At 40.8% G+C, this 23,866-nt stretch overlaps 1 protein-coding gene across 2 annotated transcripts in view; it reads left to right on the top strand.

Annotated features, from left to right (window-relative positions):
• The first annotated feature begins 287 nt into the window (after positions 1-287).
• clybl (citrate lyase beta like) overlaps positions 288-23,866 on the top strand; it is a 49,274-nt gene continuing 25,695 nt past the window's right edge. Inside the window, exons 1-2 of one of the 2 annotated variants that reach the window (XM_033987437.2) lie at positions 288-341; positions 21,958-22,168. In XM_033987437.2, coding sequence (XP_033843328.1) covers positions 298-341; positions 21,958-22,168 — 255 coding nt within the window. In that variant the 5' untranslated portion in view covers positions 288-297. Of the gene's footprint in view, positions 342-17,468; positions 17,580-21,957; positions 22,169-23,866 lie in introns of those variants that run through there. The other variant, XM_055230545.1, reaches the window with a different exon arrangement.

Raw genomic sequence — 23,866 nt, 5'->3', positions numbered from 1 at the left:
GGAGCTCCTGGGGTGCCTCCCTGTCTCCTTCTGCAGTGAGTTGACCCTGTGTCTGTCCCTCCACTTTAAAAGGACACATCTGTGATCATTACGCACATTTAAGTTCAACCTTTGCTCGTACTTTCACGTCTTAGCACGCTTATCATACTTTTCCTAATTGTTTTGTTTTCAATCTTCCCATGTGCGCCTTCTATTCCAGACCACGCCCCCTTTCCCCGCTACAGCCAATAGGAAACATCAACTACTTCCGGGTTAACGCCGCTACAGCCAATCAGCGCTCTGTGTGTTCAGGGAAATATGGCGGCGCACATAACCAGGACTGCCAAAGGACTCCTTCCACAGTGAGTCTGAACATTTTGGATGTTTAATATGTTTCTTCTGCTCAAAAGGCTTTTCTGATTCGCTGAATAAGAGACCCGCGCTGTTCTGCTAGCATGTGTCTGTGTGCTAATGCTATGCTAACTGTCAGGGGAATGTGTGTGGGCTAAAGGTTATGTCCACTCTTGTCTGGGTAATGTAAATAAAGAGTTTGGAAGAGCTTTAATGGCTGCATACTAAATCAGAAATCACCCTGAGCTTGGACAGTACAATATTTAGTGTTTGGTTTCTGTTCCTGAAATGATTTCCCTGTCAGTTCCTGTTCTTCTTTTTGCCATGCTGCTGTCTGCTGTTCCTGGTTTAGCAAAGCATCATTGTCTAGTTCCAGTTCATTTTAGCCACTCTTGAGGAAAACAGCCCTTTCCTCTTGTGTTTTTTTTAGTTTCTGCTAAGACAAAGAATACACTTAAAACAGAAACATAGCTTAAATACTTTAGCAATACTTGTACAAGGAGTCTGTGCTGATATTCCCATTCAAACACTGCATTTTACACCTATACAGTAAGTTTGATGCATAAACTATAGTGAGAGGCTACCATGGTTTAGTTTTAGAGCCTCTTCGTTGGTGCACAGGTCATCCACGGCTCTTGAGGTGTTGCACAGTCCAATCAAGACTGCGATGAGCATCTTTCTGGGGTGTGTCTGCGTAACAAATCATGGCATCATCCCTGGCGCTAGTTCTTGTCCTGTTTAGTTACTTTACCATTAGATAGATTGGAATATCATGTATTGTCCGGACATATTTATATCTTATTTGAGTCTCACATCTGCGATCATAGTCTTTATCCTCACATGACGTCAGTACAATAATGACGAGAGTGGTTATATAAAATAGCTAGCGCAGTTATTTATCCTAACACCATTTAGGTTTTTGTTGGCTTATATGTAGCCTACAACACAAAAGATGTTTTACAAAATCGTGAATATTGCTTGCTACTATAATTTTGGAGCTACTTGTACAGCCTAACCCTCTAGTCTGTGCTCATATCTGGTGTGAAATATTTGGCCTGACAGTATGCAGTTGACCTGTAGCGCAGTAGTTCATCTTTATTCTCAAGATGGCTGCATTAGCTGTTAATTGCTAATTGAGGGATGACAGTAGTTCAGTTGGAGTGTTTGTTGACTGATCCAAAGGTCGGCGGTTCGAATCTCGCTCTCGACATAATGTGTGTGTGAATGAGTGAGTGGTTTCTTGATGTAAAGCGCTTTGACTGCCTTGAAGGTGGAAAAACGGTGGATGAAAATGTGACCGTTACCATCTAAAGCAGGAAAAAAATTACCGCGCCATTTTTAAGTTTTACATATTCTAGGCTAACTGTTACTTTCCAAATCACTCATGCAGCCACAACGTCAACTTTGTATTGTTCTAATTGTGGTTGCTAAAGCTAACACCCATTGTTGTACTAAAATGTGACAAGAACCTCATAATAACTTTTGACAGTTTGAGTGTCAGTTGTAAAAAAATAAGTGTGTTCAATATTGTAGTAGGCCAATGTGTCTATACCAGTCAACAACACTCTGACATGTGGCTCTAATTCAAGACACATGCATTTCCAGAGGCACAAAGCTGATGATCCTGCCAGTGAGGAGTGTGAAGTGTCACGCCACACGCTCCTGTCCAGTTGTGTAAAGGACTACAAGGACCATGACTTATTACACTGGCTCCGTGTAACTTCATGGTCATGGACTATATATTGATTTGTAGTGTTTTCTATGGTTAAATGTAGCTACATCACCGGCTGTAGTGGAATGTGCGTGCATGTTTTATAGACAGCCTCGAGCCTGTGCGTTGGCCGTGGCAGCGGGCTGCTCTTTGTCACAAACACCCTCACGTCAAAGATTCAACAACGTCCTGGAGGAAGCATTGATTGGCGCTATGAAGTCGACAAGTGATGAAAGTAGCCTAGAGGTTGTCAATTAAGCGAGCCGAGGCCTGGACCTTAAGTTAATGGGCAGTTTCCCCTCTCAGGGCCTGTGAGGGTTTATAGCACAGCTTATAAAAAGCCCAAGTGTAATGCACCCCTATAACGTTTTCAATTAAGACAAAGGGCATAACGCAGCGCAGACACTTGGCAGTCATGCAAGAATGTTAATAAAGTGACATTTGGCATAAATTGGGAGGAGAATTTTCAATTGCTCCAGTTGTTTTAAAGCAGCAGCTACTGTGCAGAATTTTATTTTGATGGCACTTCATGCTGACTAGAAGCATTACAGACTTCCTGGTGTCTTCCCATTACCAGTTCTTTTCAGCTGGGGTCGTGTGGATGCACGCCCTCAAGTTACAAGCCCAGCGTTTTCAGTTGTAAAACAGAACAGAAACAAGACAAGGTAGCGCTGTAATATACATTTGTAACACTTTAGTTAATTTATAGATGCTATAAATCAAAATGAAATCCTCTACAGTCAGTTACACTGATGCTTCAGGCGTTATTCTAATTCACTTTGACTGTAGTTCTTTATCACTGAGTCCAGTCTCACAGTGTTTTAAGTTTTTTCTCACAAAGATATACAGTAATAGACTTTCTGTAAAATTCTGTTGCAGACCGTGGTTGCTTGAGTATGTTTGGATAATATTGTTCTCTAATTATATTAATAGTGATGATTATTTTTAGTTTCATGATGTTTATGTAAATGACACAGATTATGACTTCCTGTAGTAGTGTGTTGTAGTTTTTATGCATCCTGCTGGTCTGCCCCACTTTGTGCAGGAAAATCCATTTTATAGGCAAATTCCCACACTTAGAAGTCGTGGTTCCTGCCTGTCCCTTAACCTCATCTGGTATCTTCAGTGGCTGATCTCAAGCTTCAAGTAGGAAAATAAATGAGTGTTGAATAAACAGCACCATGTTGACACCCCATTTCCCCATTGATTGGTGGTTAGAGGTGTGTGGCCATAATCCAATCAAGCAAGAAAACAACCATGGCCACTATGTAACCAAATCCATGTCCCGGGATAGCATGGCATTCCCAACACTCAACTTTCATTTTATTTGTTCAGTTAGAGACATGCTTTTTCATGCATAACATTATATCCACTTACAGTTTTATGGTTTAGAATCCTTCCAACAACAAACCTCTTTTTACCGAACCATTTTGCTTTTGAAATTTGCTACACCACATTAAGCTAGCACATGTTGCAATGAGAAAACACAAATGTGGGGGTCCGGTCTTTGGGCCAGCTGAATAAACGAGGTGCAGAGTGGGATGGGAGGAAAGACAAGAGAAGCCTATACACTTGTCCTATAAACGACCAAGGTGGCTGCATACGGTCAGCAGATGGACGTGTCACCCTGTATCCCCAGAGGAATCCAAAAGAAAATAACCAAAACAAGTGTCTATGCACCGGAGCCCGGGCCTTTGATCAGCTGCACTTCTCTGCCTTAGGAGATGAGTTCTGAGGAGCCTACAGCGCACATGGAATTGCATCTGTATAAACATGGCCGGCTGGAATGTGTGAACAATTCAACAAAAGAATTCTGTTCTCCAAAACTGTGCTAACGGTGGTGTATGTGGTCTGGAGTTTAAGCATGGTGGTCAGATTCAGTGAGGGGCTTTATAGAAACTCAACACACGTCCATATTATTTACTCACATAAAGGCAGCAGTGGCAGTGCTGTGTAAAAACTATAATTTGCAAAGACAAACACAAAGGTTAGTGCCTTTAAGCGTTCAGTATATTTTAAAGCTTAGAATATATTGTGTTTTGTTCAAGCTTGAGCCTGTCGACCATGTATTTTATATGAAAATTCCACTTCACACTATATCCTTTCTTTTTTGCCAGGTTTGGCTCTTCTCACGATAGAGCTTGGCCCATTGCCATGGTGATGGTTTACTTGCTCTAGGTTGATGAGGTGTAATTTACTCAGCATTTCCTGTCTGATACACTGCGCCACGATGATTATGAGACCCACTTTTATAGTTCTTTGTTAAGGAAACCACGTCAGCACAATATGTGTGCCAATGTGTGTGCCCGAAATATTCAGCGTTAGCTTGTTTGATGAAGCGTATTGTATGTTATATACCAGAAGGTGAGCTGGTGCTTGTACAGCACTTACAGAAAAGAGATGCAAGTCCCTGTGGAACCTCTAGGTGTCTCTATTGGCGCTATAAGGAGATGGGATTACAGTGGATGTTAAGAGGTCAAACTTACTACTGTGTTTACAGTCATTTTATAATGCACACTACTGTTAGGTAATACACAGTTTTTAGAAAAAGTTTAATTAAATTTTATAGTGTGTTGTCTATATCAGGAATGTCCAAACTATGATCTGTTGACTCTGAGGGATCCTTCTGAATTGGCCCAAATTATCATAGGCAGTACTTTTTACTTCAAATTTAAGTATATCCATCACGCAACCTTAAATACATCTCATTGCTTTGTGATAGAAAGCTTAATGTTTGTTCCAAGACTTTTTAAAGGTGTTATGGCTCCGTCAAACTTATGTCAGATGCATCTATCTGAAAGTCTCATCGACCACCTGTCTGGGGCCCCCCCACCACAAATATGTTTCTTTGTGCGTTCGGACACCCCCGGTCTATATGAATTAAAAAATGGACACTCAAATAGATCATTAACACAATATCATTAGCAGAAGTAATAAAGTGTTTGGTGATTTTATTTGTCGCAGTGTATTTGAAACACCTCCCCACGCTCACATCTCAGCTCTACTTTGCTCTCACTCATCACTGTCAAATAGGCGGTAATACAGAATTTGTTGTGAAACGTAAATGAATATTTGGAAAACTTTGGCACATGGAACATTTTTGAAAAGCTCTAACTTGAGTCTCATCACTGGCCCCAGTTTGCAGACAGGCCGCCTCCAGTGAGCGTTCCTCTTCATTAGAACCAGGTTTAGGTGCTACCACACACATTCAAAGAGCAGGCCCATCCTCGGCATCAAAGGGGCCTGGTACACGGGGTCGACTGGCTGTCTGTCTTCCCATCAGCATCTGCTAATGAGCCATGCCCAACACGGTTCTCCGACATTGATGCTCTACTTCTTTTCCTTTCACTCACTGACAGTTTCTGCTACATTAGCCTCTTTCCTCCTCTATGGTGTTGGTAGTATTTGTTTGGCTGCTGGGTTTTGTTTGTTTATTGTTTCCAGATGGCAGACGCAGACTTCATTTGTGTGGCTTTCAAGTTCCCAGAGAGCTTTTTACTGCCTTGGCTCAAGCGCTTATCCTGCTTCCTCTAGCCAGGCTTTATGATGGGCCCTTTATAATGTTGCAACTGGAAACAACTGTCAGTGCCAGTCTACATAACACAGGGATAGTCACATACAAAACATGTTTTCTTGCATCTGCATAGTGACAAATCGCTCCCTTCAACTTTTCATCACTGTACTTCACATCTCAGCGTTCCACTCAGATCTGGGAAATGGTCTGGTGTTGTTCAAAAGTGTTTTTTCTGCAGCGATTTGATTGAAAATAATTGAAAAGATATTTTTAGAAGCAACCTCAGCCGACTACCTCTGAATTTTAGGACATAAACGTGATCGTCTTCAGTTGAAATGGAAGCACAAAACGCTTTTTTTTTTAACTTCAGCTATGACTTCAAATCTGAAAATAGTGAAATAAAAACACATACACAAAACAAACTTGCTGTTATAGCGAAACTGGCTGTTGACACGGAGGTTATTATGAGCTGTGTGTGCTTACAGTAGTGCTGCTGTTTTTCAGGGCCTCGCTGAGTGTAGTCTGGGCATCATTAGGCGCTGTGACATCACTTATTTACAGGAACCCGGGAGGGCGACTTGCCCAGTAAACGTGGGGGGAGAAACCAGCGCACGTCTTTACTCATCGGATGCGGGTTTTAAGATGGAGTCGTAATCAAAGCTCCTTCGCTATATAAAAACCTGCCCCTTCGCCTTAAGGAGGTCTGTTTTGTCCTGGCTGCGTCTGAATGAGTGATTACCCTGGCATTCCGACCTGCCTAATCCCATTCCGAGAGGTGATTTAACACAAAGCGAGGTTGGCCAAAGCTCCCTCTCGCTCCTCACAACAGCTATTGAAAGGTGTGTGTGCCTCGTTTTGGGGCTCAATGGCACAAGTCACAAAATGGTGACGGTGGAGCAAGAGACCAACAAGTGAGTCAGCCAACACATCCTTTTGAAACATGCAGTGCTCTTCAGTCTTTGCTAGCGCTCTGGAGTCATTACCACTGATTTACAGCCTGTTTGGCTCGAATTAAAACTTTTTCCCACGTATAAGTTTGAAGTGACAAGCAGAAGTGTGGCCGGATAGAGCTGGAGTCTTCATGTAATCAGTGACGTTTGTGTTTTAGCAGCAGTAAGCGCCTGGCCGACCAGCTAATCTCATCAGGGTTTGGGCTCTGGTGCAGGGGTGAGGGAGAGGACAGCGTAGCGTGACCCACATCTCCGTGCCAGGGATGGCTACTACAACTCTCCACTGTGTAGTACTTCTACAATTTACTACGAGGCCCATTGCCAGGGTGTTTACAACGAGACGGTCTGACTCACGGAGATAATTCAAGAACAAGGAACTCAAAGGACACGGACACTCTCAGAGGGACAGATATTTAGTGTGTGACTTTTTAAAATGCCCGTCCCAAGCTCACATATTGTTGAGATGTATCAGTCTCATTAGTAGATATGATACTGGTGTCGGATATTGGCGCAGATATTGAACATTTTGGTAGATCCAAAATATCACTTTGTCCCATTTAGTTCTATAAATTGGTGTAATAATAATTTACTGGTCAATGCCGGCCCAAAACGTCAAGGCTTTTCTGTAGTTATAAAACACATTGGATTTTTTTTTTTACCTTTTACTGTTTGTATTCAGTTGAAATAAATTATATTTCCAGTCTCTGCTCTAGTAGCGGTTGATATCGGGTATCGGCAGGTACTTAAAGCCAAAGTATTGACATCCAAGATATTTATTTTAGCAGTAATTAAGCTTTTACAGAACCTGGACATCTTTACTGAAATGACATTATGAGAGAAATGTAACGTGCCTTTCAAAAGTGAATAACTGTCTAAAATGCGTGTGCTTTATGTGTTCTCCTTTGATGTTTTCTGTGGAGCTGTATCAGATTCAGGCTCAGTCCACGGCCTCCACTCTTTCGCCCTCTGATGTACACATTGTTATTTTAGAGAACTGACACTCTTGCATTTGGTGGGCTGCACCCTTGGGAGGTCAGCAACCTGCTCCGTCCTCTCTTTAACTCTATCCCTCCACTGCACTCTCTACACACAGGAACCCGTCTGCAGCTGGCCGTTTGATGGGCTAATTTGAACCAGTGGATATTTTTGAGTCATAGCATCTCCCTGACGTCGAAGTGAATGTGTTTCTATGGACGCCTGGGTGTCATAAAGGAAGCTGATTTATGTGGGGGTTGGATAGTTTTCCTATTTTTCTCTGATGATCCACTCCAAATATTTGGTTTTCCATTTGATCACAGGGCTGACCATTGATATGAATGCCAGGAACAACTCACACCACCCCTTTGTGAATACCTCTTCACCCACAGTTCATGTCCAGTCCAAAGAAACACTAGAACTCATAATACACACTGGAATGATCTGAGCTCAGTGAACAATATCAACTGTACCACTATTTGTTTAGGACAAATTGAAATTCAGATTTCTTTGCATGAAAAAGTAATATTTTAGTCATAAGGAAAAAATAACGTCCAAAACTTTAAGTGTGACCTTTAGGCCCGTGTGAGTGAGGGAGCTGACAATCTGGTATTTATATTTATATATAAAACAGATTGTATATAAGGCATATTAATCTTACTTTGTTCAAAGACACTGTTTGCTTGTACTATTTTCAGCATACGTATTTGTTTTTGCATGAACTCCCTCTGCAGGTGTAGTTTTGTGAGTGCATTTAGGTCAGATACATAGAGATAGAAGTTATAGACTTAAAACAGTTTTTCGAGCTTTTGCCACGCCCCACGTGTCCAAAAAAGTGTTATATAAGTCTGATGTATTATCGTTATTGTTGTTTATTACTTAGTTGACCAAGAATTCCTTTAGCTGACCTCTGCCTCAGTGACCTTTGCTTTGCTGAATCATTATTTTGAAACGACATGAGAGGTTAGTGTGTCTTTGGTGTATCTAAATGAGTATTCTCCTTGCACCACGCACAAATATTATAGAGAAAGAATAATGGAATTATGATGGTAGTCTACAGCTGCTGTGTTCATGTAAACAAGACTATTAATGAGTTTGTAGTTAACATCTCTGTGCCTGAGATCCATGTGCTGAGTGGTATTAGCAGTGACACATTTGACCATGAAAAATGACTTGAATGAAATAGCAGGTTGTGCCAGACTCAAGTCAAATTGGAACGCCTTTTAGTCCCATCTTCCATGATGCGGCACTTCCTCGGCTTTTGTCTCTAGTTTGGGGCACAGCTGTCTGGTTAGGTGCTCTCCTCGGTCCCCTCCCAAAAACCTCAGGCCACGCGCCGCTGCACCCAGGGCCTAAATAGGAGCATTAGACACAGTGTGTTAGGGGATGATGGCGCAGAGCGGTGGCTGCACATGCGTGTCTTGTCCTTTGCTGGAGTCATGCTTATTATGAAGAGCACACAGACCTTAAGCTGCACAAGTTGTCCTCTACTCTCCCCTTCTCCTCTCTTCTTCTTTTGTGTCCAATCACAATGTCCCAGGGCTGGCCCCTGTGACCCCTCTGTTCCAGGCCTGTGCTGAGGCCAAACCGGTCCTCTCTGCTCATATGTAGTGTTTCACTTTTGGATTATGCACTGGCAGCATCACACCTCAGCAGGGTACATCCAAACATGAAAATGAATTCACAGTTAAATGCTGCTATATGTATTCTGGGAAAGAGAGCTGAGAAGAAATCAAACACAGGTTTACACCATTGAACTAGGCTCATGCATTAAAAAAGACAGCCTTAAGGCACAAGCAGAATGTTCATTAATGTGCAAAGCAAATGGACTGGTGCTCCCAGACCACTTCATTGGACCAGCCTCACATAGTCAGGGAAAGCGGCTGCTCTAATGGTGGAGGCGCTTGTGATTTGTTGAAATGTAGAAAATCAATGTTTCTTGCCCAATCAATTAAAATAAGAATAACGTCACCAAATTTACTTACAGATATAGATACAGAGAGCTATAAAAGCTCCAATCTATGTGCCACGATTTGCAAGTTGTTTTTTTTAATTTTTATTTAGACATTAACAAAGAATGTGATGAGTTTATGTTGGTATTAACTGTACACTCTGAATCTTTAGCATGAAGGTGCTTGAGCATGACTTTGTCACACAGCGATGCAAAAGGAATGGCCCCCTGATGGTTTGGAATGCACCCAGCTGGCCTTTAAAAGGTGATAATTGGAAAATACAGGATGAAGCCACAGTCAAAGTGGAGAGCTTGTGGGGCTCAAAGTTAGCCGCAGCTAAGATAGTGAAGACTGGAACACTATCATGTATTTGTTTTGGACTTTTGTGTTATTTGAGGTAAGTTTTGAGGAGCCGATGCTGAAGTACACGTAGCAGAGGTTTAGTGTTGGGAAGGAAGTGCACAGGGTCATAAGGAGCTGCTCCTGTTACACTGCACAATTCAAAGGACTTTATCGCCATCTCCTTGTGTTAGCCTTTAGCTCGGCATACGCTCAGACTGCATCCGGCCTGTTCAGGGAGAGGAGGGATACGGCGCTTTTGAAGTGCAGCTTTATTACTGCTTTACAGTCAAATGTGAACACAATCGCAGGTTTGATTTGAGTCAAAATAGCTTACACGTGTCATCAGCCGTGCCCTGTCAGTCTGCAGATTTCCATGCTCTGTGTGCCAACACCCATTCAGGGCAGTGCTCAGGAAAACCTTTCTAAACTCAAAATGGAATCTGTCTAATGGCTTCCTGTACCTGCTGCCTGTACTGTCGAAAATAGTACACAGGCCGTCTGACCCATCCTGTCCTCACTTTTACCTCCCGACTTCAGTACTGTTCCATTCTGGACTATTATAAGACAATAAAAGGTCAGATTATCACTTAAACTCAGTGTGGAAACGATCCAAAAGGAGATGGATATGCTCAGGCCTTATCACTTTCACTGAATATTTATCAGTTTTACAATATTTTTGGGCCTATCATTGTGACATTAAGTACAATCCATTTCATCTGCCTCATTGTACAAGCTGTCACCTGGATGGGTGTAAGTGTAACAGCTTGGATGGGTGGACTTCTCCTCCAGGCTGTCCTTTAGTTAGAACTTAAACTCTTCTCCTTTCAAGCGCATCATATCCCTCCTCTTGAACATGTCCAAGGCCCTCAGGTTGTCAAACCCAACTGCTTCTCAATGTTCCAGTGTGGCACCTTGGTAAGTATCCAGAGTCACACTCTCCACTTTGTCCTTTTACCACAAGACATGTCATTGTCACTTCTGTTTTACCATAAAGCCGCAGTGTAAAGTTGACAGCTGGCAGTTGTGGTCTTTTTACACATTTATGGGTCATGTTGTGGTAAAACCAGTACAAGAGTTCTCTACATGTGGTGCACACACTTAACATGCTCTGCTGGCATCGCTCACAGACTTTCTTATTTCAGCTTTCCTAAAGGAGCAGGCTGATTTTTAAGAGCTGTGTTTTTTAATAAGCCTGTACTTGCTTAAATGTGTATTTTTGTGTTGATCATTTTGGCTAAAAGTGGCTAATGTGACCGAGACAAAAGCCGTAGAAAGTGTTATCGAACCCAACCCTGGTGTCAGACCTGAATGACATCCAAGGTCTAAGTGCACTCTCAACTCGTAATCCTTTTTTTCTTTTTTTTTTGTGGGAGTGTGGAGGGGCTTCAGGCAGCTACAAGGGGGGCTCTGGCCTATATAATACTTCCACAGTTTTGGTAGTCAGATTTTCAAGAATCTGCCTGGTGTGTCAGGATCAATCCAGCCTAAGCCAGTCTTAATTAAAGGCTCGGGGCTGGGCAGACGTTGAGGGCAAAAGGCATCCCTGTCGCTTAAAAGAATGAAGTGTCCGTCATCATGGCACTACAGGAGGCATCAGCTTTATTACTTAAAATTCCTCTCTAAGAAGCTATGCTACGATGGGGAAGGGGCGGACTGAGTGCTATGTTTTAAATGTATTCCCATAGATTTTCAGTAATTATAGGATGGCTGTAGATTATAGATTTTTCATAATTTAAAGATAAAAAGGTTTCATGTTGTCTGTGAATTACTTGACATAGTTATTAGCAACTAGTTATGTCATTTACCAGTATTTACGGTATTGTTTCATAATTGTCCTGATTATCAACAGCAATTATCTTGTAATATTAAAACAATTTAAACTTATAAAACAATAAAAAATAGTTCATACATTGCTACATGTAAAACACCTGATTATTTTAGAGATTTGAAGAAAACTGTGCCTAAAAATACAGTGCAGTTCTTTCATTCTACCACTTGGGGGCACAGACAACTTGCAGGGCAGAGAGAAGCTTTGAGCCAAAGTGTGAGTATGAGGGGGTCCATTAATTAAAAGGAATGTGATCCAAAAGTGTCCATCATGACACATCCTGTCCCACACAAGCGCTAGTACAACTACAATCCACAGATGTCCTGGTTTTAACTGTTTTTCACCAAACTCTAGTGTCCCTCCAAAGCCCAAACGTCAGGCAGACAGCGCCGTCGCATGTTTTGGTCTCCTGAGTGGATCTTTCCAGTACACCCATCTGTCCGACTTTTTCCAAGGTCCAAGGAGGGGTCCAGGGGGCGTGTTTGTGCCTATGCCGAGAGAGGAGGGGGCGCAGGACACATATCACATTGTAGGCCAAATATCCCCATAGTCTGATGTAGTGTCTGATCTGATTTCATGTTCAGATCCAAATCCAGGCACAGCCCTGTCCAGACTGTCATTTCAAGTGGATAGTGTTTGTAATCCATGACCAGTGCTCATTCACTCCTGTTATGTGTACTACTGTGGCTTTTGTGTTCATTCATATTTGCACTGGCACGTTTTTGCTCTTCTGACCAAAGTATATTATTATAAAAAATATATTTAGGTTTCCAGTTCATACTTGCCAGTAATTAAACTATTTTATTCACAACAACAGAGCTGGAACATTACTTTTTTCTTAACCTATTTATCATTACAGTATTTAGAACCATAAAACACATTTTCCCCCCAAAATAAACGTCATAAATGTATTTTTTATCATCTGTTTGCAGTGATGGGAAGAATACTTTGAATGTATTTAGCTGCAGAATACTGAGAGCCGTGTATTTTAACGCAGGTATTATCAGAGTACTGCATTCTGAATACTTAGAATATTTTAACATCGAGTTGTTATTGATTATAATGTAAAAATGCAACATAGGATTAACTGGAGATGGAAAAATCGCACATGCTTCACCACAAGAGCAGCGTTTTCTATTTTTTCCATTAATACGGTGCAGTTTGAACCTAAAATTGTGCGATCAGGTACAGCAATTTATTAGATTTTAAGGAAGTAACTGTAATCTGAAGACCAACAAATGAAAGAGTAACTGTACTTCTATTATTTTTGCAGGTCAGTTTTTATCGTGGAGTCTTTTTCTTTGCTCTTAGTGGGGAACTTTTTGTAATTTTTCTGTACTATGATTAGATCTGAGCTGTAGGAGGTTGAATAAACAACTTTTATAACTCATTAAGTGTTTCATTTATTTATCGCAGCTCATGTCAGTGACTCAGTGCCGTTCAGTATTATCATTTTAAACAGAAACATAATAATATAAATATAATATAATTCAAAAAACAACAACTTTTTGTCCCATATTACAACTTTTTAACATCACTCAGCTCTAGCATCCAGCCATTTTGTTTACCATTTTAGTTCTAGGTTTAAGATTTTGAGTTTAACCTGCCATTCAGTCAAAAACAACATCTCCCTCTCTATCTTTCCTACCGTTTTTATTCTAAAATTGCTGGTTTTTAGTAGCCGTATTTGAAGACTAGTCAAGTAGACCCATTTACGCGAGTGTCAAGGCGTCTGTCCCGATAAACACAGGTTTCTTTCCCCGTTTTTGAAAGCCCACTTAAATGTAAACAATCATTAATCATTCCAGCTCACTGTCTCCTTTCTTTTCTTCCCACAGCCATTACGACAGGCCCCTGACATGGGTCCCCAAAGAAAGCGACGTGGCCCCTGTCTTTCTTTCTCTCTCTCTTTCTCTCTCCTCCTCCGCCTCCTTTCTCTCGCACACTGTAATCCTGACACCGAAATCCACCCCTTAGAGAAGGAGTGTCAGAGCGTGCAGCCCGTCTCCCCTTTTAGCCCCTCTGGTTAGCATGTTACAGAGCGCTAATGTTGATGCAAGTGACAATTTACTACACAATGATCAGAGCGTTTGGGGCTCGTACTGTCACCTCGCAGCCCTTTGCTAAAGAGATAAGTGAATGATCCCGGTGCTACTGGGGCTGTGCAGATGACAGATAGCCACATAAAGAGGACAGTTACTTTGGAAGGAGCTTGCTTACACCAGATGTTGAAAAAAAAAAAAGCACCACTGCGTATTTGACTTGCTAATACCTTGGCTATTTTTAGATGTCAGCGCTTTGAACCTGGATAGAGACTTTTATCATTTGGCAAGTGCTGTATACATAAGAAGTTGCTTTATGTTAAATGCTTCTCTTTGAAAGGAAAATCCAAGCTGGAATTTTTATCAGGAGAAAGTCAATGGGGGAATACCAGAGTTGGGAGAGGGGAGATGAGCGTGTTGCGTTTGGGAGAGATTTGTAAGTAGAAAAAAAGAAAGAAAAAAAGGACATATCGGTCAGTTTTGTTGACTATCTCAGGGCCCGGATTAAAGGAATGGAGCGTTTGAACAAAAACCTACAACGGTCCTACGCTTGATCCACTGGCCTGTTTCTCTTGTCATTAGGGAAATCCAATAGATTTGTTCTACAAGGTTAGAGGTCAAATAAAAAAAAAAAAAAAGTGCTTGTAATTGTAAAATACCAGATGTTGTTAACAAATTTTGAAGTTATACACGATAAACGATAATGTTGAGACTGATTTACGCCACTGACACAAAACCCAACAGCAGATTTAAACCGCAAAAACTATTCTAAATCTACGATGTTGTTAAAAATCATGAGCTGCAATAAATAAATAAATAAAAAGCAGAATGAAACACTTTAAGTCGTTTAAGTTTGCATCTGTAATGAGTCATAGAAGTTATTCATTCAACCTTTTTACGGATTAAATCTTATCGTAGAGCCAAAAAAATAAAAATAAAAAATACTAGTAGTGCAAAGAAACTGTTCACATGATAAATATTGATCCCAAAAAATATATATTTTTCCAGATTTTGTGTGAAGTAGGGGTCGATATAATAATTATCATGACAGGCCTAGATGTAAATAAAGTACAGTCTTATATAGGTTCATCTGGACTAAACATAGAGGGCCGTATTAAAAAAAAAAAAAAAAAAAAAATCTAAAATATTTCGTTTCCACCTCATATTGGATGGTACCAATTTTCCAATTTTTTTGATGATTAAAAAGTAATAAAAATTGATTTCTGTATTAATTTCTTCAACATAAACAAAAAATAATGCAATTTTTTTTTACTTCTCAATGAAAAGACATTAGCATAGCATTGACTAAATCTCAAAAATCTGATTATGTGTCACGTGTGTAAATCTATGGATCATTTATGGCTCTTTATTGATCCATGGGGAAAATATTTTGTTTTATAATCCATGTAAGTCCTGTAATGTAAACTTTAAATATTCTTAATGATGATTGTCGTATAGGACCTGCACATGAAGTTTGCCGTCCCACATTTTGAAACACAAGTTGAAAGAGCGAAGGTCAGAGGTCAAACCCTGAACACCATAATATTCATCTACACAAGAGTTGTCTCCCGTTCCATTTACTGCCACGTTGACCCCCTCACCCTGAGCCCAGCGCTGTGATCCTGCATAGCTGCCATAATGAAGCAATATAAGCCTGCTATTTGCTGCTTTACAACTTGTTTTATGAAGGTGAGCCGACAAGCAGCTCCCAGAATGGTTCCTGTCACTTTAACAGAGAGCATTACCAAAAGAAAAGAGGTGCTGCGGTGGGAGGGCAAGGCTAGCCGGAGAATGGGCTGGGGCCTTTATGCTGGCCTGGGCTTTGATGGGTACAGGTCTGGCTGCAGGCTGGTACATTTTACGTCTTCCACCTTTTGTTGCGGGGACATTATTGGCGTTTGACCTATGTTCTTATTCCCACCTCCTTCTCACTAATCAATTACCACATCGATCCATTAATCAGACCGGGTGATGGCCAGTGAAAGAGCCAGTGGGCATGTGTGAAGAATTGTGGGATTGGCCCGGGGCTATAATGGAGGAGGGCCTTCACTGGTGGAGTGCACTGTTCACTATTTAAGTTAACAAGTACAAGCTTTCATCGAGGGTAGTGTAGGTCACACGTGAGAGAGACTTCCATGATCATAATGGCAGAGATCCACTCCCACGTCCTTCTGTTTGGCTATTTATAATAGAAGGAAAAACACATTTGCATGAAACCCAACTGAGTGAAAATTGCCAGGAAGCAATATTATTAACAAAGTGTTACTATGCCTTCTCAAATGATGGCGCAAATATAAGCAGCCAGTGTGTCATTAAAAACAAAGGCGGTTTTGAATGAGAGCAAACATGTTTTTGTTGGCCTGGCTGTTTCCATGGAGGTTAGGCACTGGCATAATTGTGTTTATGGCACAAACAGAAATGGATCTGACACGCAGACAGCCAGCAGATCAAAACGGAAACTGCAGGAGCGGAACCCAACATGCTTTGATTAGGTTTGGTTTTGGTGTCTGGTTTGAAGGCATCACCCCAGCCCATCACTGACCTTGCCAACTTATTTGCCAAACGGGACACAAAAGATTGTAAGAAAGAACTCTGGACTGTAAAGTCGTTGTTGGCTGTTGTCGTCCAACCCCTGGCAGGCTGACCGGGGCCAGCAGACCGTCGCCCAGCACTTGTGGGTTTAGTCAATTGAGAAGACAACTCTTGTGTGGATTTTTCAATTCTTCGACGTGTCATTTGGCCGAGAGTGCCATTGTCCCGCAGCCCTTTCTCCTCGCTCCTTCTGCCGAGACGAGTCGTGTCATCCCCTCATGATCAGCACTTTTGTTGCCTTTGTTTTTGGGCCTACCTCAGAAGTCCATCTTGTCTTTTATGTCCCTGCCTTTCATGCATAAGGGAACAGTTGTGGCCTGTTGTGGGGCTGTTCCACTGCATTTCCACCAGTGGGGTTTCCTTTCATTCTCTTCAAAGTACTACAATGGGGCTCTGAAGGCCTGAATGGCCAATGCAGAGCGCACAATCCTACAGAGCCCGCTCATTTTGTTTTGCCAGAGTCAATAAAAATGCTAAAGTTAAAAGCTAACCCCCTCGTGCCCTCCTCCAATGGACTGACTTATGTGACCTTTTTCAACTTCCCTCTCAATTAACATTTAATGATAAATTCATTCATGTTGCTCGTCAATGGGAGTCATGTGCGCGGAACACAAATATCCATTCAAGTACTGGACGTAGCTGTAACTAAACCTACCTCTACAACTGAATACACGTTTATATAGAACTGCTGGAATGAAGTCAGATGTTCCAGCGAGGAATTACTCCAGAAGCCAAAGAATATTGTGCCACGAGAAAGTGAGGGGCTTTGACGAGGATTACAGGTACTCCTTGTTGGCTGATAGTGCCATGACTTCATCCTCATTGTGTCGATTAAACCGTAAACCAAAACTAATGAGAGGGGAAAGAGGGAACATAGATGGGAGGATTCGAGCAACATGTATATTTGCATTTAAAGCCATTTTGAAAAATTTCTGGATCCACTTGTCACTCACGGAGAGTATTACTGAGACTGACCAGTTGAAGTAGTAGGCCGCGCAACACTTAAACGCAGCCAAACACAATTTTCCAGTCATTCTGATTTTGTCTTTGAGATCTACAACAGTCCTGGAGGATAACTTTTATAAGCAAACAAAACATGGGGGAAAAGTATTTTAAAAGTGTGTTTGTTTTGTTGCTTTTCTGCGTTTCTGGTTAATTATTCAGAGATTCGCTCCCATCCAATTGTGTCCACAGACCCGAGGCTGTGTAAAAAAAAAGAAAAGAAAAAAAAAAGCATCTAGCAGACTCACGCTGAGACAGGGGCTTGTGTGGGGAATGCCTTGGCCCCTGTCTTCATTCTCTAAAAGCAGAAGTGTCAGACAGGCAGGTGGACACGAGCCTAGGTAAATATTGATGACTTTTTGACCATTTTATTTCCCACCTGCCGACAACTCTCTGCTGATGGAGCGCTTGTTTATGCCCCGGCTCTATCGATTTCTACCCTACTCTTTATTCATTGTTATTTTCACCAAATTTAATCTGGAATCTTAAACACAGAAACCCAGACACCGTAGTTTGCATATTAAGACGTGGTTGATTATTGCAAGCCCCAAACACAGATCTTTAATTTTGTGCATTTTCGACACAGCTTCGGACTGCATCCCCACGCTGGAGATCATTTGGAAAAATCTACATATTGAAATGGAGAGTGTTTTTGAGTGGGTGTCTTGTTATCTGGGGTAATTTGTGTGGTTGGATGAATATTACTACCTGCATTAGCCTATTATTGTGCCAGGTGGAGGCCGGTGGTAGTTACACAAAGAGCGAAGCTATGATAATGAAGCAATTACTCTGGTTTTCATAATGCAACAATGACCACCATCAGAAACTATGGTCTGTCACGTTCATTCATAATCATGTTTATTTAGACAGGTTTTTACAGTTCTATATGCGTCTATATGAGTTTTATTAGTCGGTCTTGTGTGAGTCAACCTTTACGGGAAGTGTAAAGTGTAAAACTGTCCTGCGTAGAGATGGGACGATGTTAAAATTTAGTCTGAACGACGTTATCACGATCATTATTAAACCAAAGCAGAATAATGTCCTCATATGTGGACACCAGGACCTTGTAGAGGAAAAAATGTATTGTGACCTAGACAACGCAAAGTATGTTGTCCAAATAAGTAGACGCCAGGTCCTAGGAGGTTTTAGGTTCTCAGATTAACTCATGATTGTTGTAAAACCATGCGCCACTGCTAGCAAACTGTGCAATCACCTGTGCAAAATGCTGTTCAGCTCGTGCCAACCTAGCGATAGCAAAGTCGACACAAACACAGATTCATGCAAATCCAAACTAACACAAACTGCATTCAATAGTTCATTCTTACGATGGATATTTTCGGCAGGATGGTTGTCTCGTAAACGTGCGTGTAAGTTGCTCGTGTTTGCCCTCGGAGCTGTATCTTTTTTTTCCGCTGGCTCTGCAGATTGGTGGCTCATCTTGCTGGTCTTGTTTTTCAAATCCCTGACTGGGTAAATGCTTAGTCGTCTGATCCAAAGCAAAAGACAACGTTTAAATCTATCAACTGGACAAATCGTTCTAAGAGTGAAGACGTTTTCTCATCCAAGCCGCTTCTTCAGTTCTTTTCAAATCCATAATAATTCCACACATCAGACTTCACCTTCTTGACTGGAGGATATAAATGTGTGCCATCACTGGGATCCAGATCCACTGCCTGCCCATTAGTAATGATATCCACTAGTCAATTTACTTTGTCTCTTGAAAGATACTACCACTTCTTGTTGTAGTTTTCCTCGTGCGTGCCCATCACCAGACTACAATACTTCTCTTGTTCGATTAATATGTAAACCAGTGATACTTTGAATGGAAAGCTGTAGATAGACTTGTCACGATAACACATTTTGACGCACGTTATATTGCTATAGAGATATACTGCGATAAACGATGATATTGAAATGATTTTATGCAGCTGATACAATGAAAATACAGCAGGATAATGCCAATAAAAGCATTTTAAATTCATTAAAAACAAATAAATAGCAGACTGAATCAATGATTAGCTATAGAAGTGACTTATCCAACCCACAATAGCTAAAATCTTATCATATTACAACAAAAATAACTTCCCAACTTCCCAATATCTTCCCAATTTTGCAAAGAAATTGTCCATAGAAAACAATGAACCCCAAATTATATATTCCAGCTTTCATATACTTAACTAAAAGGCGATATAGTGATTATTGTGCTTTATAATTTTATATATTATACTGTTATGCCTCACAACACAATGAAACAAAGTCATATTTTCTGTTTGATAATTCATCTTTTGTGTTTCTTCGTCTACAGCCCTGACTGAACTGTTCATCACAACCAGCTCCATTTGTGCAAATATTAAAGGCCAGACACTTCGCTGTGACCTCAGACCTGTAACTGCGGTCACTGTGGTTAGGCCTGTCATGAAAATTACAATATCGGCTCATTATTAGATACATAACAGATGGAACGATTATTTTTGGGGGTCAGTATTTATCGTGGGGACTTTTTTCTTTGCACTGATAGGGAATTTTTTCTTCTTTTTTTAAACTTTTCTAAGGATTTGAGCAGTAAAGGATTGAATAAATAACTTCTATGAGTCATTAAGTGTTTCATAGATTTATTATAGCTCATGTTCATTAAAAATCCTACTATAGCTGCTAATGCCACCACACTGGTTTGTTGTTACGACTCACTAGTTACATGTAATTTGCCCACAAAACAGGTGGACATAGTTGTTTCTGGATATTTTAATGCAAACTCTATGGAGGCAATCAAACATAAACTAGAAATCTGAATTCAAAACGTGCTTTTTTTTCATTTCTGGGGCAGTTTTTGGTCAGCTATCACACTTCAAAGTCTCGTACAGCCACCTTTACCTGCCTGGTAAATGAAATAGCTAAAATGTCCCCACATGTTTACCTGTGAGTGCTGCAGTTGATTTGCTTCAGGCATTATGAATTGTTGGCAACAGCCTGCTACAAGCTCTTGTCTTTAGCTCAGATTAGGCCTGGCTGTCTGCAGGCCATGTAGGAGCCCATTGACAGGATTAAGTGGCTATTGAAGTGACTTTAGCTGCTTTAACTCTCAAAGACAAGACAACAGAATAAAGCCTACTCCATTTGTAAAGGTATATCTCTGTCTGGGCCTTATTCCCTTTGTCCTGCAGGTAAAGAAGGACACTATCTGCATATGTGATCCTTCAAAGGCTTTTTAGTAACCCAGAGAGTTAGTGGGTTCTCTGTAATTATACATTTAAACGCAGATTGACAGAGCGAATGATTAAGACGTGTGCGCAGTCCGGATGATTGTAGGTGTGTGCCCCCGTGTGGGCGTGTGGGCGTCAGGCAGGGGGGCACATGCCAGTTTTTCCACGCACATGTCTGAGCGCTGAGACAATACAATACAAACGAATAGAGGACATATAGACAAATGTGTCCGAATGGCATTGTGTAGAAACGGTCAGACTTGTACATTATTCAACCTGGTGGGATGTGGAAAACCAAGCGTTATCACAGGTGGTACTTAGTGTGAAAAGTTTGAGATCAGATGCCCCAAAGCTGGTTCTCCTAAAGAAACAGGAATGAAAAAACTGAATCTAAACGCTACACATTGGCATCACCTTGAAAATCGGATTTGAAGTTGCTGGACAATGCCATTTTACAAGCAGGTTTGGAGAAAGAGTAGTTCTGGAGTGTAAAACAATGCTGGGTGGTTGGATTCCCCCTCATTATACTATTGTTGTGCCCTCGGATAGTACACCTTTTGGAGTAGAATACTGAGAAAATGCACATAAAGGCAGTAGTAGTAGTACATAACTCAAGATCAAGGCCACAACAACAATCTCTAAAGTGTGTTAAGTTTGTTGCTTTTTGTTGATTCGCTTCTGGAATAAGATTAGATGATCTAGAAGTAGTGGTTTTTCACTCTCTTGCAAATTGACTGCTTGAATATGCAAAAAGTATATATATTATGTTAGCAATTGTAACTAACATCGGCTCTGGAAGCTGTTAACGCACTGGACTCTGTGTGTAAATGTGCTTTTTGTCTTTGGGGGCCTTTCCAATTGTTAAATAATGAAGGATTATAGTGAGTGAGCTTTGCCAACAGTTGTCACCCCATTTGCACCTTCAGACCTGCCTCCATATTCAGTAGTGTGCGAGTATTAGCATATGAGTGGTGAGTGTTTGGGAGTGTTTGTCCTTAACAATAGAGCTGAAGTACAGGTCAGTGTCCCTCATCCATGTCAATAGTCCCCTGAAAAGAAAACTTAACACCTTAAATAAAACGTTTCCAGCCCCTCTCCCTCCACTCAGCCATTTCCTCGTGTTTTACCTCATTGTTTATACAGACCTGGGGTAAAGAGGAGGGAAAAAAGTGATATTTTACCAAAAAGTTTAGCGAATTTCAAACAATTTACTACTTTGTCATGCTAACTTATGATATCACAGCTCAGATTCTTGATTTGTTTAGATACACAACTGTATTTAGAAGAATGGTGTGCAAAGGGATTCTGTATCAAAAACTAAAACTGCATTCTGTAAAATAATAAATTATTTGTTTAATCACTGGCGTCGCTAGAAAGAGACTTTATCCTTGCACTTCTATTAAATTTCCGCTGTTAAAAGTATACCATATAAATGTACTTTCCTCACCTTTGTCTTTGTTGTCTTTGTAGGAAACATGGTAGATTTCTTTTATTAAAATGTGTGTATTTGTGTTGACAGGTGTAACAGCCAGCTCCAGTCTTCAGTCTGGCAGCTGTTTGGAGGAGTATGTCGTCATCACCACTGCTCCGGCCCCTCGCTGCGTTACATCCCGCGCAGAGCCGTCCTCTACTGCCCCGGCAATGATGAGCGAAAACTCAGGAAGCTGGCCTCGCTAGACGTCGACTGTGCCGTCTTAGACTGTGAAGATGGGGTAGCCCTCAGCAAAAAGGTACACAGACAGACAAGTGTATGTGTGTAATAGAAACGCAGCGTGAAACCCACTGATAAGAAACACAACACTATGTCAGTTTTCTGTGTTTCCTTATGGCAAGAACTCTCAATTTGTGAACTCAAGAAACTACTGCATTGCTTTTGAAGATACTATGTTTTAATAATAGTTATTCATGACATGTTGGTGATAACTGCTTCTTGGACCTTTTGACTGTAGCTGTGCAGTAGTAGTCCAACAATGAGCTGCGTTATTCAAGTGAGCAGTGGTGGGATGTAATTATACTCGTGTACCCACATACACAACTTTTAGTTTCCACCAGAAATATTTATAAATACTTATTTTCAGTTTTAAAAAGTACTTTACTGGAAAATTCAGCAGCATATTTATTACTGAATGTTTATTATTTATAGAACAATTATTTGGATGAGATACGAGGGAGTAAGAAGTTAAGTTAGCTTGATTACATTTTGCGATTTGTTAAAAGTAAATTAATTTAAAACGACTAACTGTGTGTGTGTGTGTGTGTGTGTGTGTGCTGTTGTTATTCACACATCTTCTTTTGCCAGTATAACATAATGATATTAATCTAAATGTCTAGATATGTAAATTGAAACAACCTTTTGATCCTTTAATCTTTAATTTCTACCATCCTCCTCCAGACAGGTGCCTGGGATTTAGCCAGGTGCATTTTCTTAACCACTGAAGAGAAAACTACCTAAGTAAGATATTTAAAACAAGCACATTTCTCCCCATTATGATAGCATAAAGGCAGTAGCTGCCCCCTACGTGGACCCTTTAAAACAAGGTGACCACGTCCCACTGGGCGAGCAGCGGGAAAGCACCAGATGCAGCAGGTTAAAAGCATTCTCCTCCCGCCCACTCCTCCTCCCCATTGGCCCACATGAACTGCCCATGAAATCCTGATTGGAGAGTGAGAGAAAGAGGAGAAAAAAGTTAACAAACAAAAGGTTTTAAGCCATGATAATAAAGATGATTGATTCGGCTTGAGGCTGTTCCTGTAGCTCAGACAAAGACAATGAGATGATGCTCGTGTGACTGACAGGCCAGAGCTGTGACCCTGTGTCGGAGTTTGGAGGATGCCAGTCTCTTTATGTGTGAGAGAAGCGTGGAGAGGAATGCAGCTCAGAGCATCTATTCAGGCGTAAGACGCACAGATGTCTGTCTCTGTAAGTTTCAACAAACATAGTTCAGGTATTTTCTGTTATTTAATTCAAAATGTTTGAAGAATTAATAATAAAAATATGAAAGACACACAGATGGACTAAAGAGTGAGTAAACACAAAGTTGTAATAATAGTCTTAATAATAATGTAATAATAATTTGTTAATAGTCAAATATATGAAGATTTGGCTTGGTTCATATATCTAAAAAAATATATTTCTATTCTTTGCAATAAGCATGAATTTGTGAAATATATGAATGAGATAAACTACTAAAACATACTGTGTTATTCCCCTTTTGAATAATACTGATTTCTTGTATTTAATTGCGATTGTCCATTGACAAAGACTCAGCGGCCTGTATACTTTCCTGTATTTAAAGACTCGGCAGGTGACCCAGCATTTAGAGTAATTGTATTGTATCGGCCATTAAACCAGTGTGCAGTACTGGAATTGTTGTAAGACACCCACTACTTAACCATGTTTCATTTTATATATTAAAACCCAACTACTG

Source organism: Periophthalmus magnuspinnatus, chromosome 21 (genome assembly GCF_009829125.3).
Source record: "Periophthalmus magnuspinnatus isolate fPerMag1 chromosome 21, fPerMag1.2.pri, whole genome shotgun sequence".
NCBI lineage: Eukaryota > Metazoa > Chordata > Actinopteri > Gobiiformes > Gobiidae > Periophthalmus > Periophthalmus magnuspinnatus.
The sequence above is the reverse complement of the archived record's forward strand: the minus strand, read 5'-3'. Positions and strand labels throughout refer to the sequence as shown.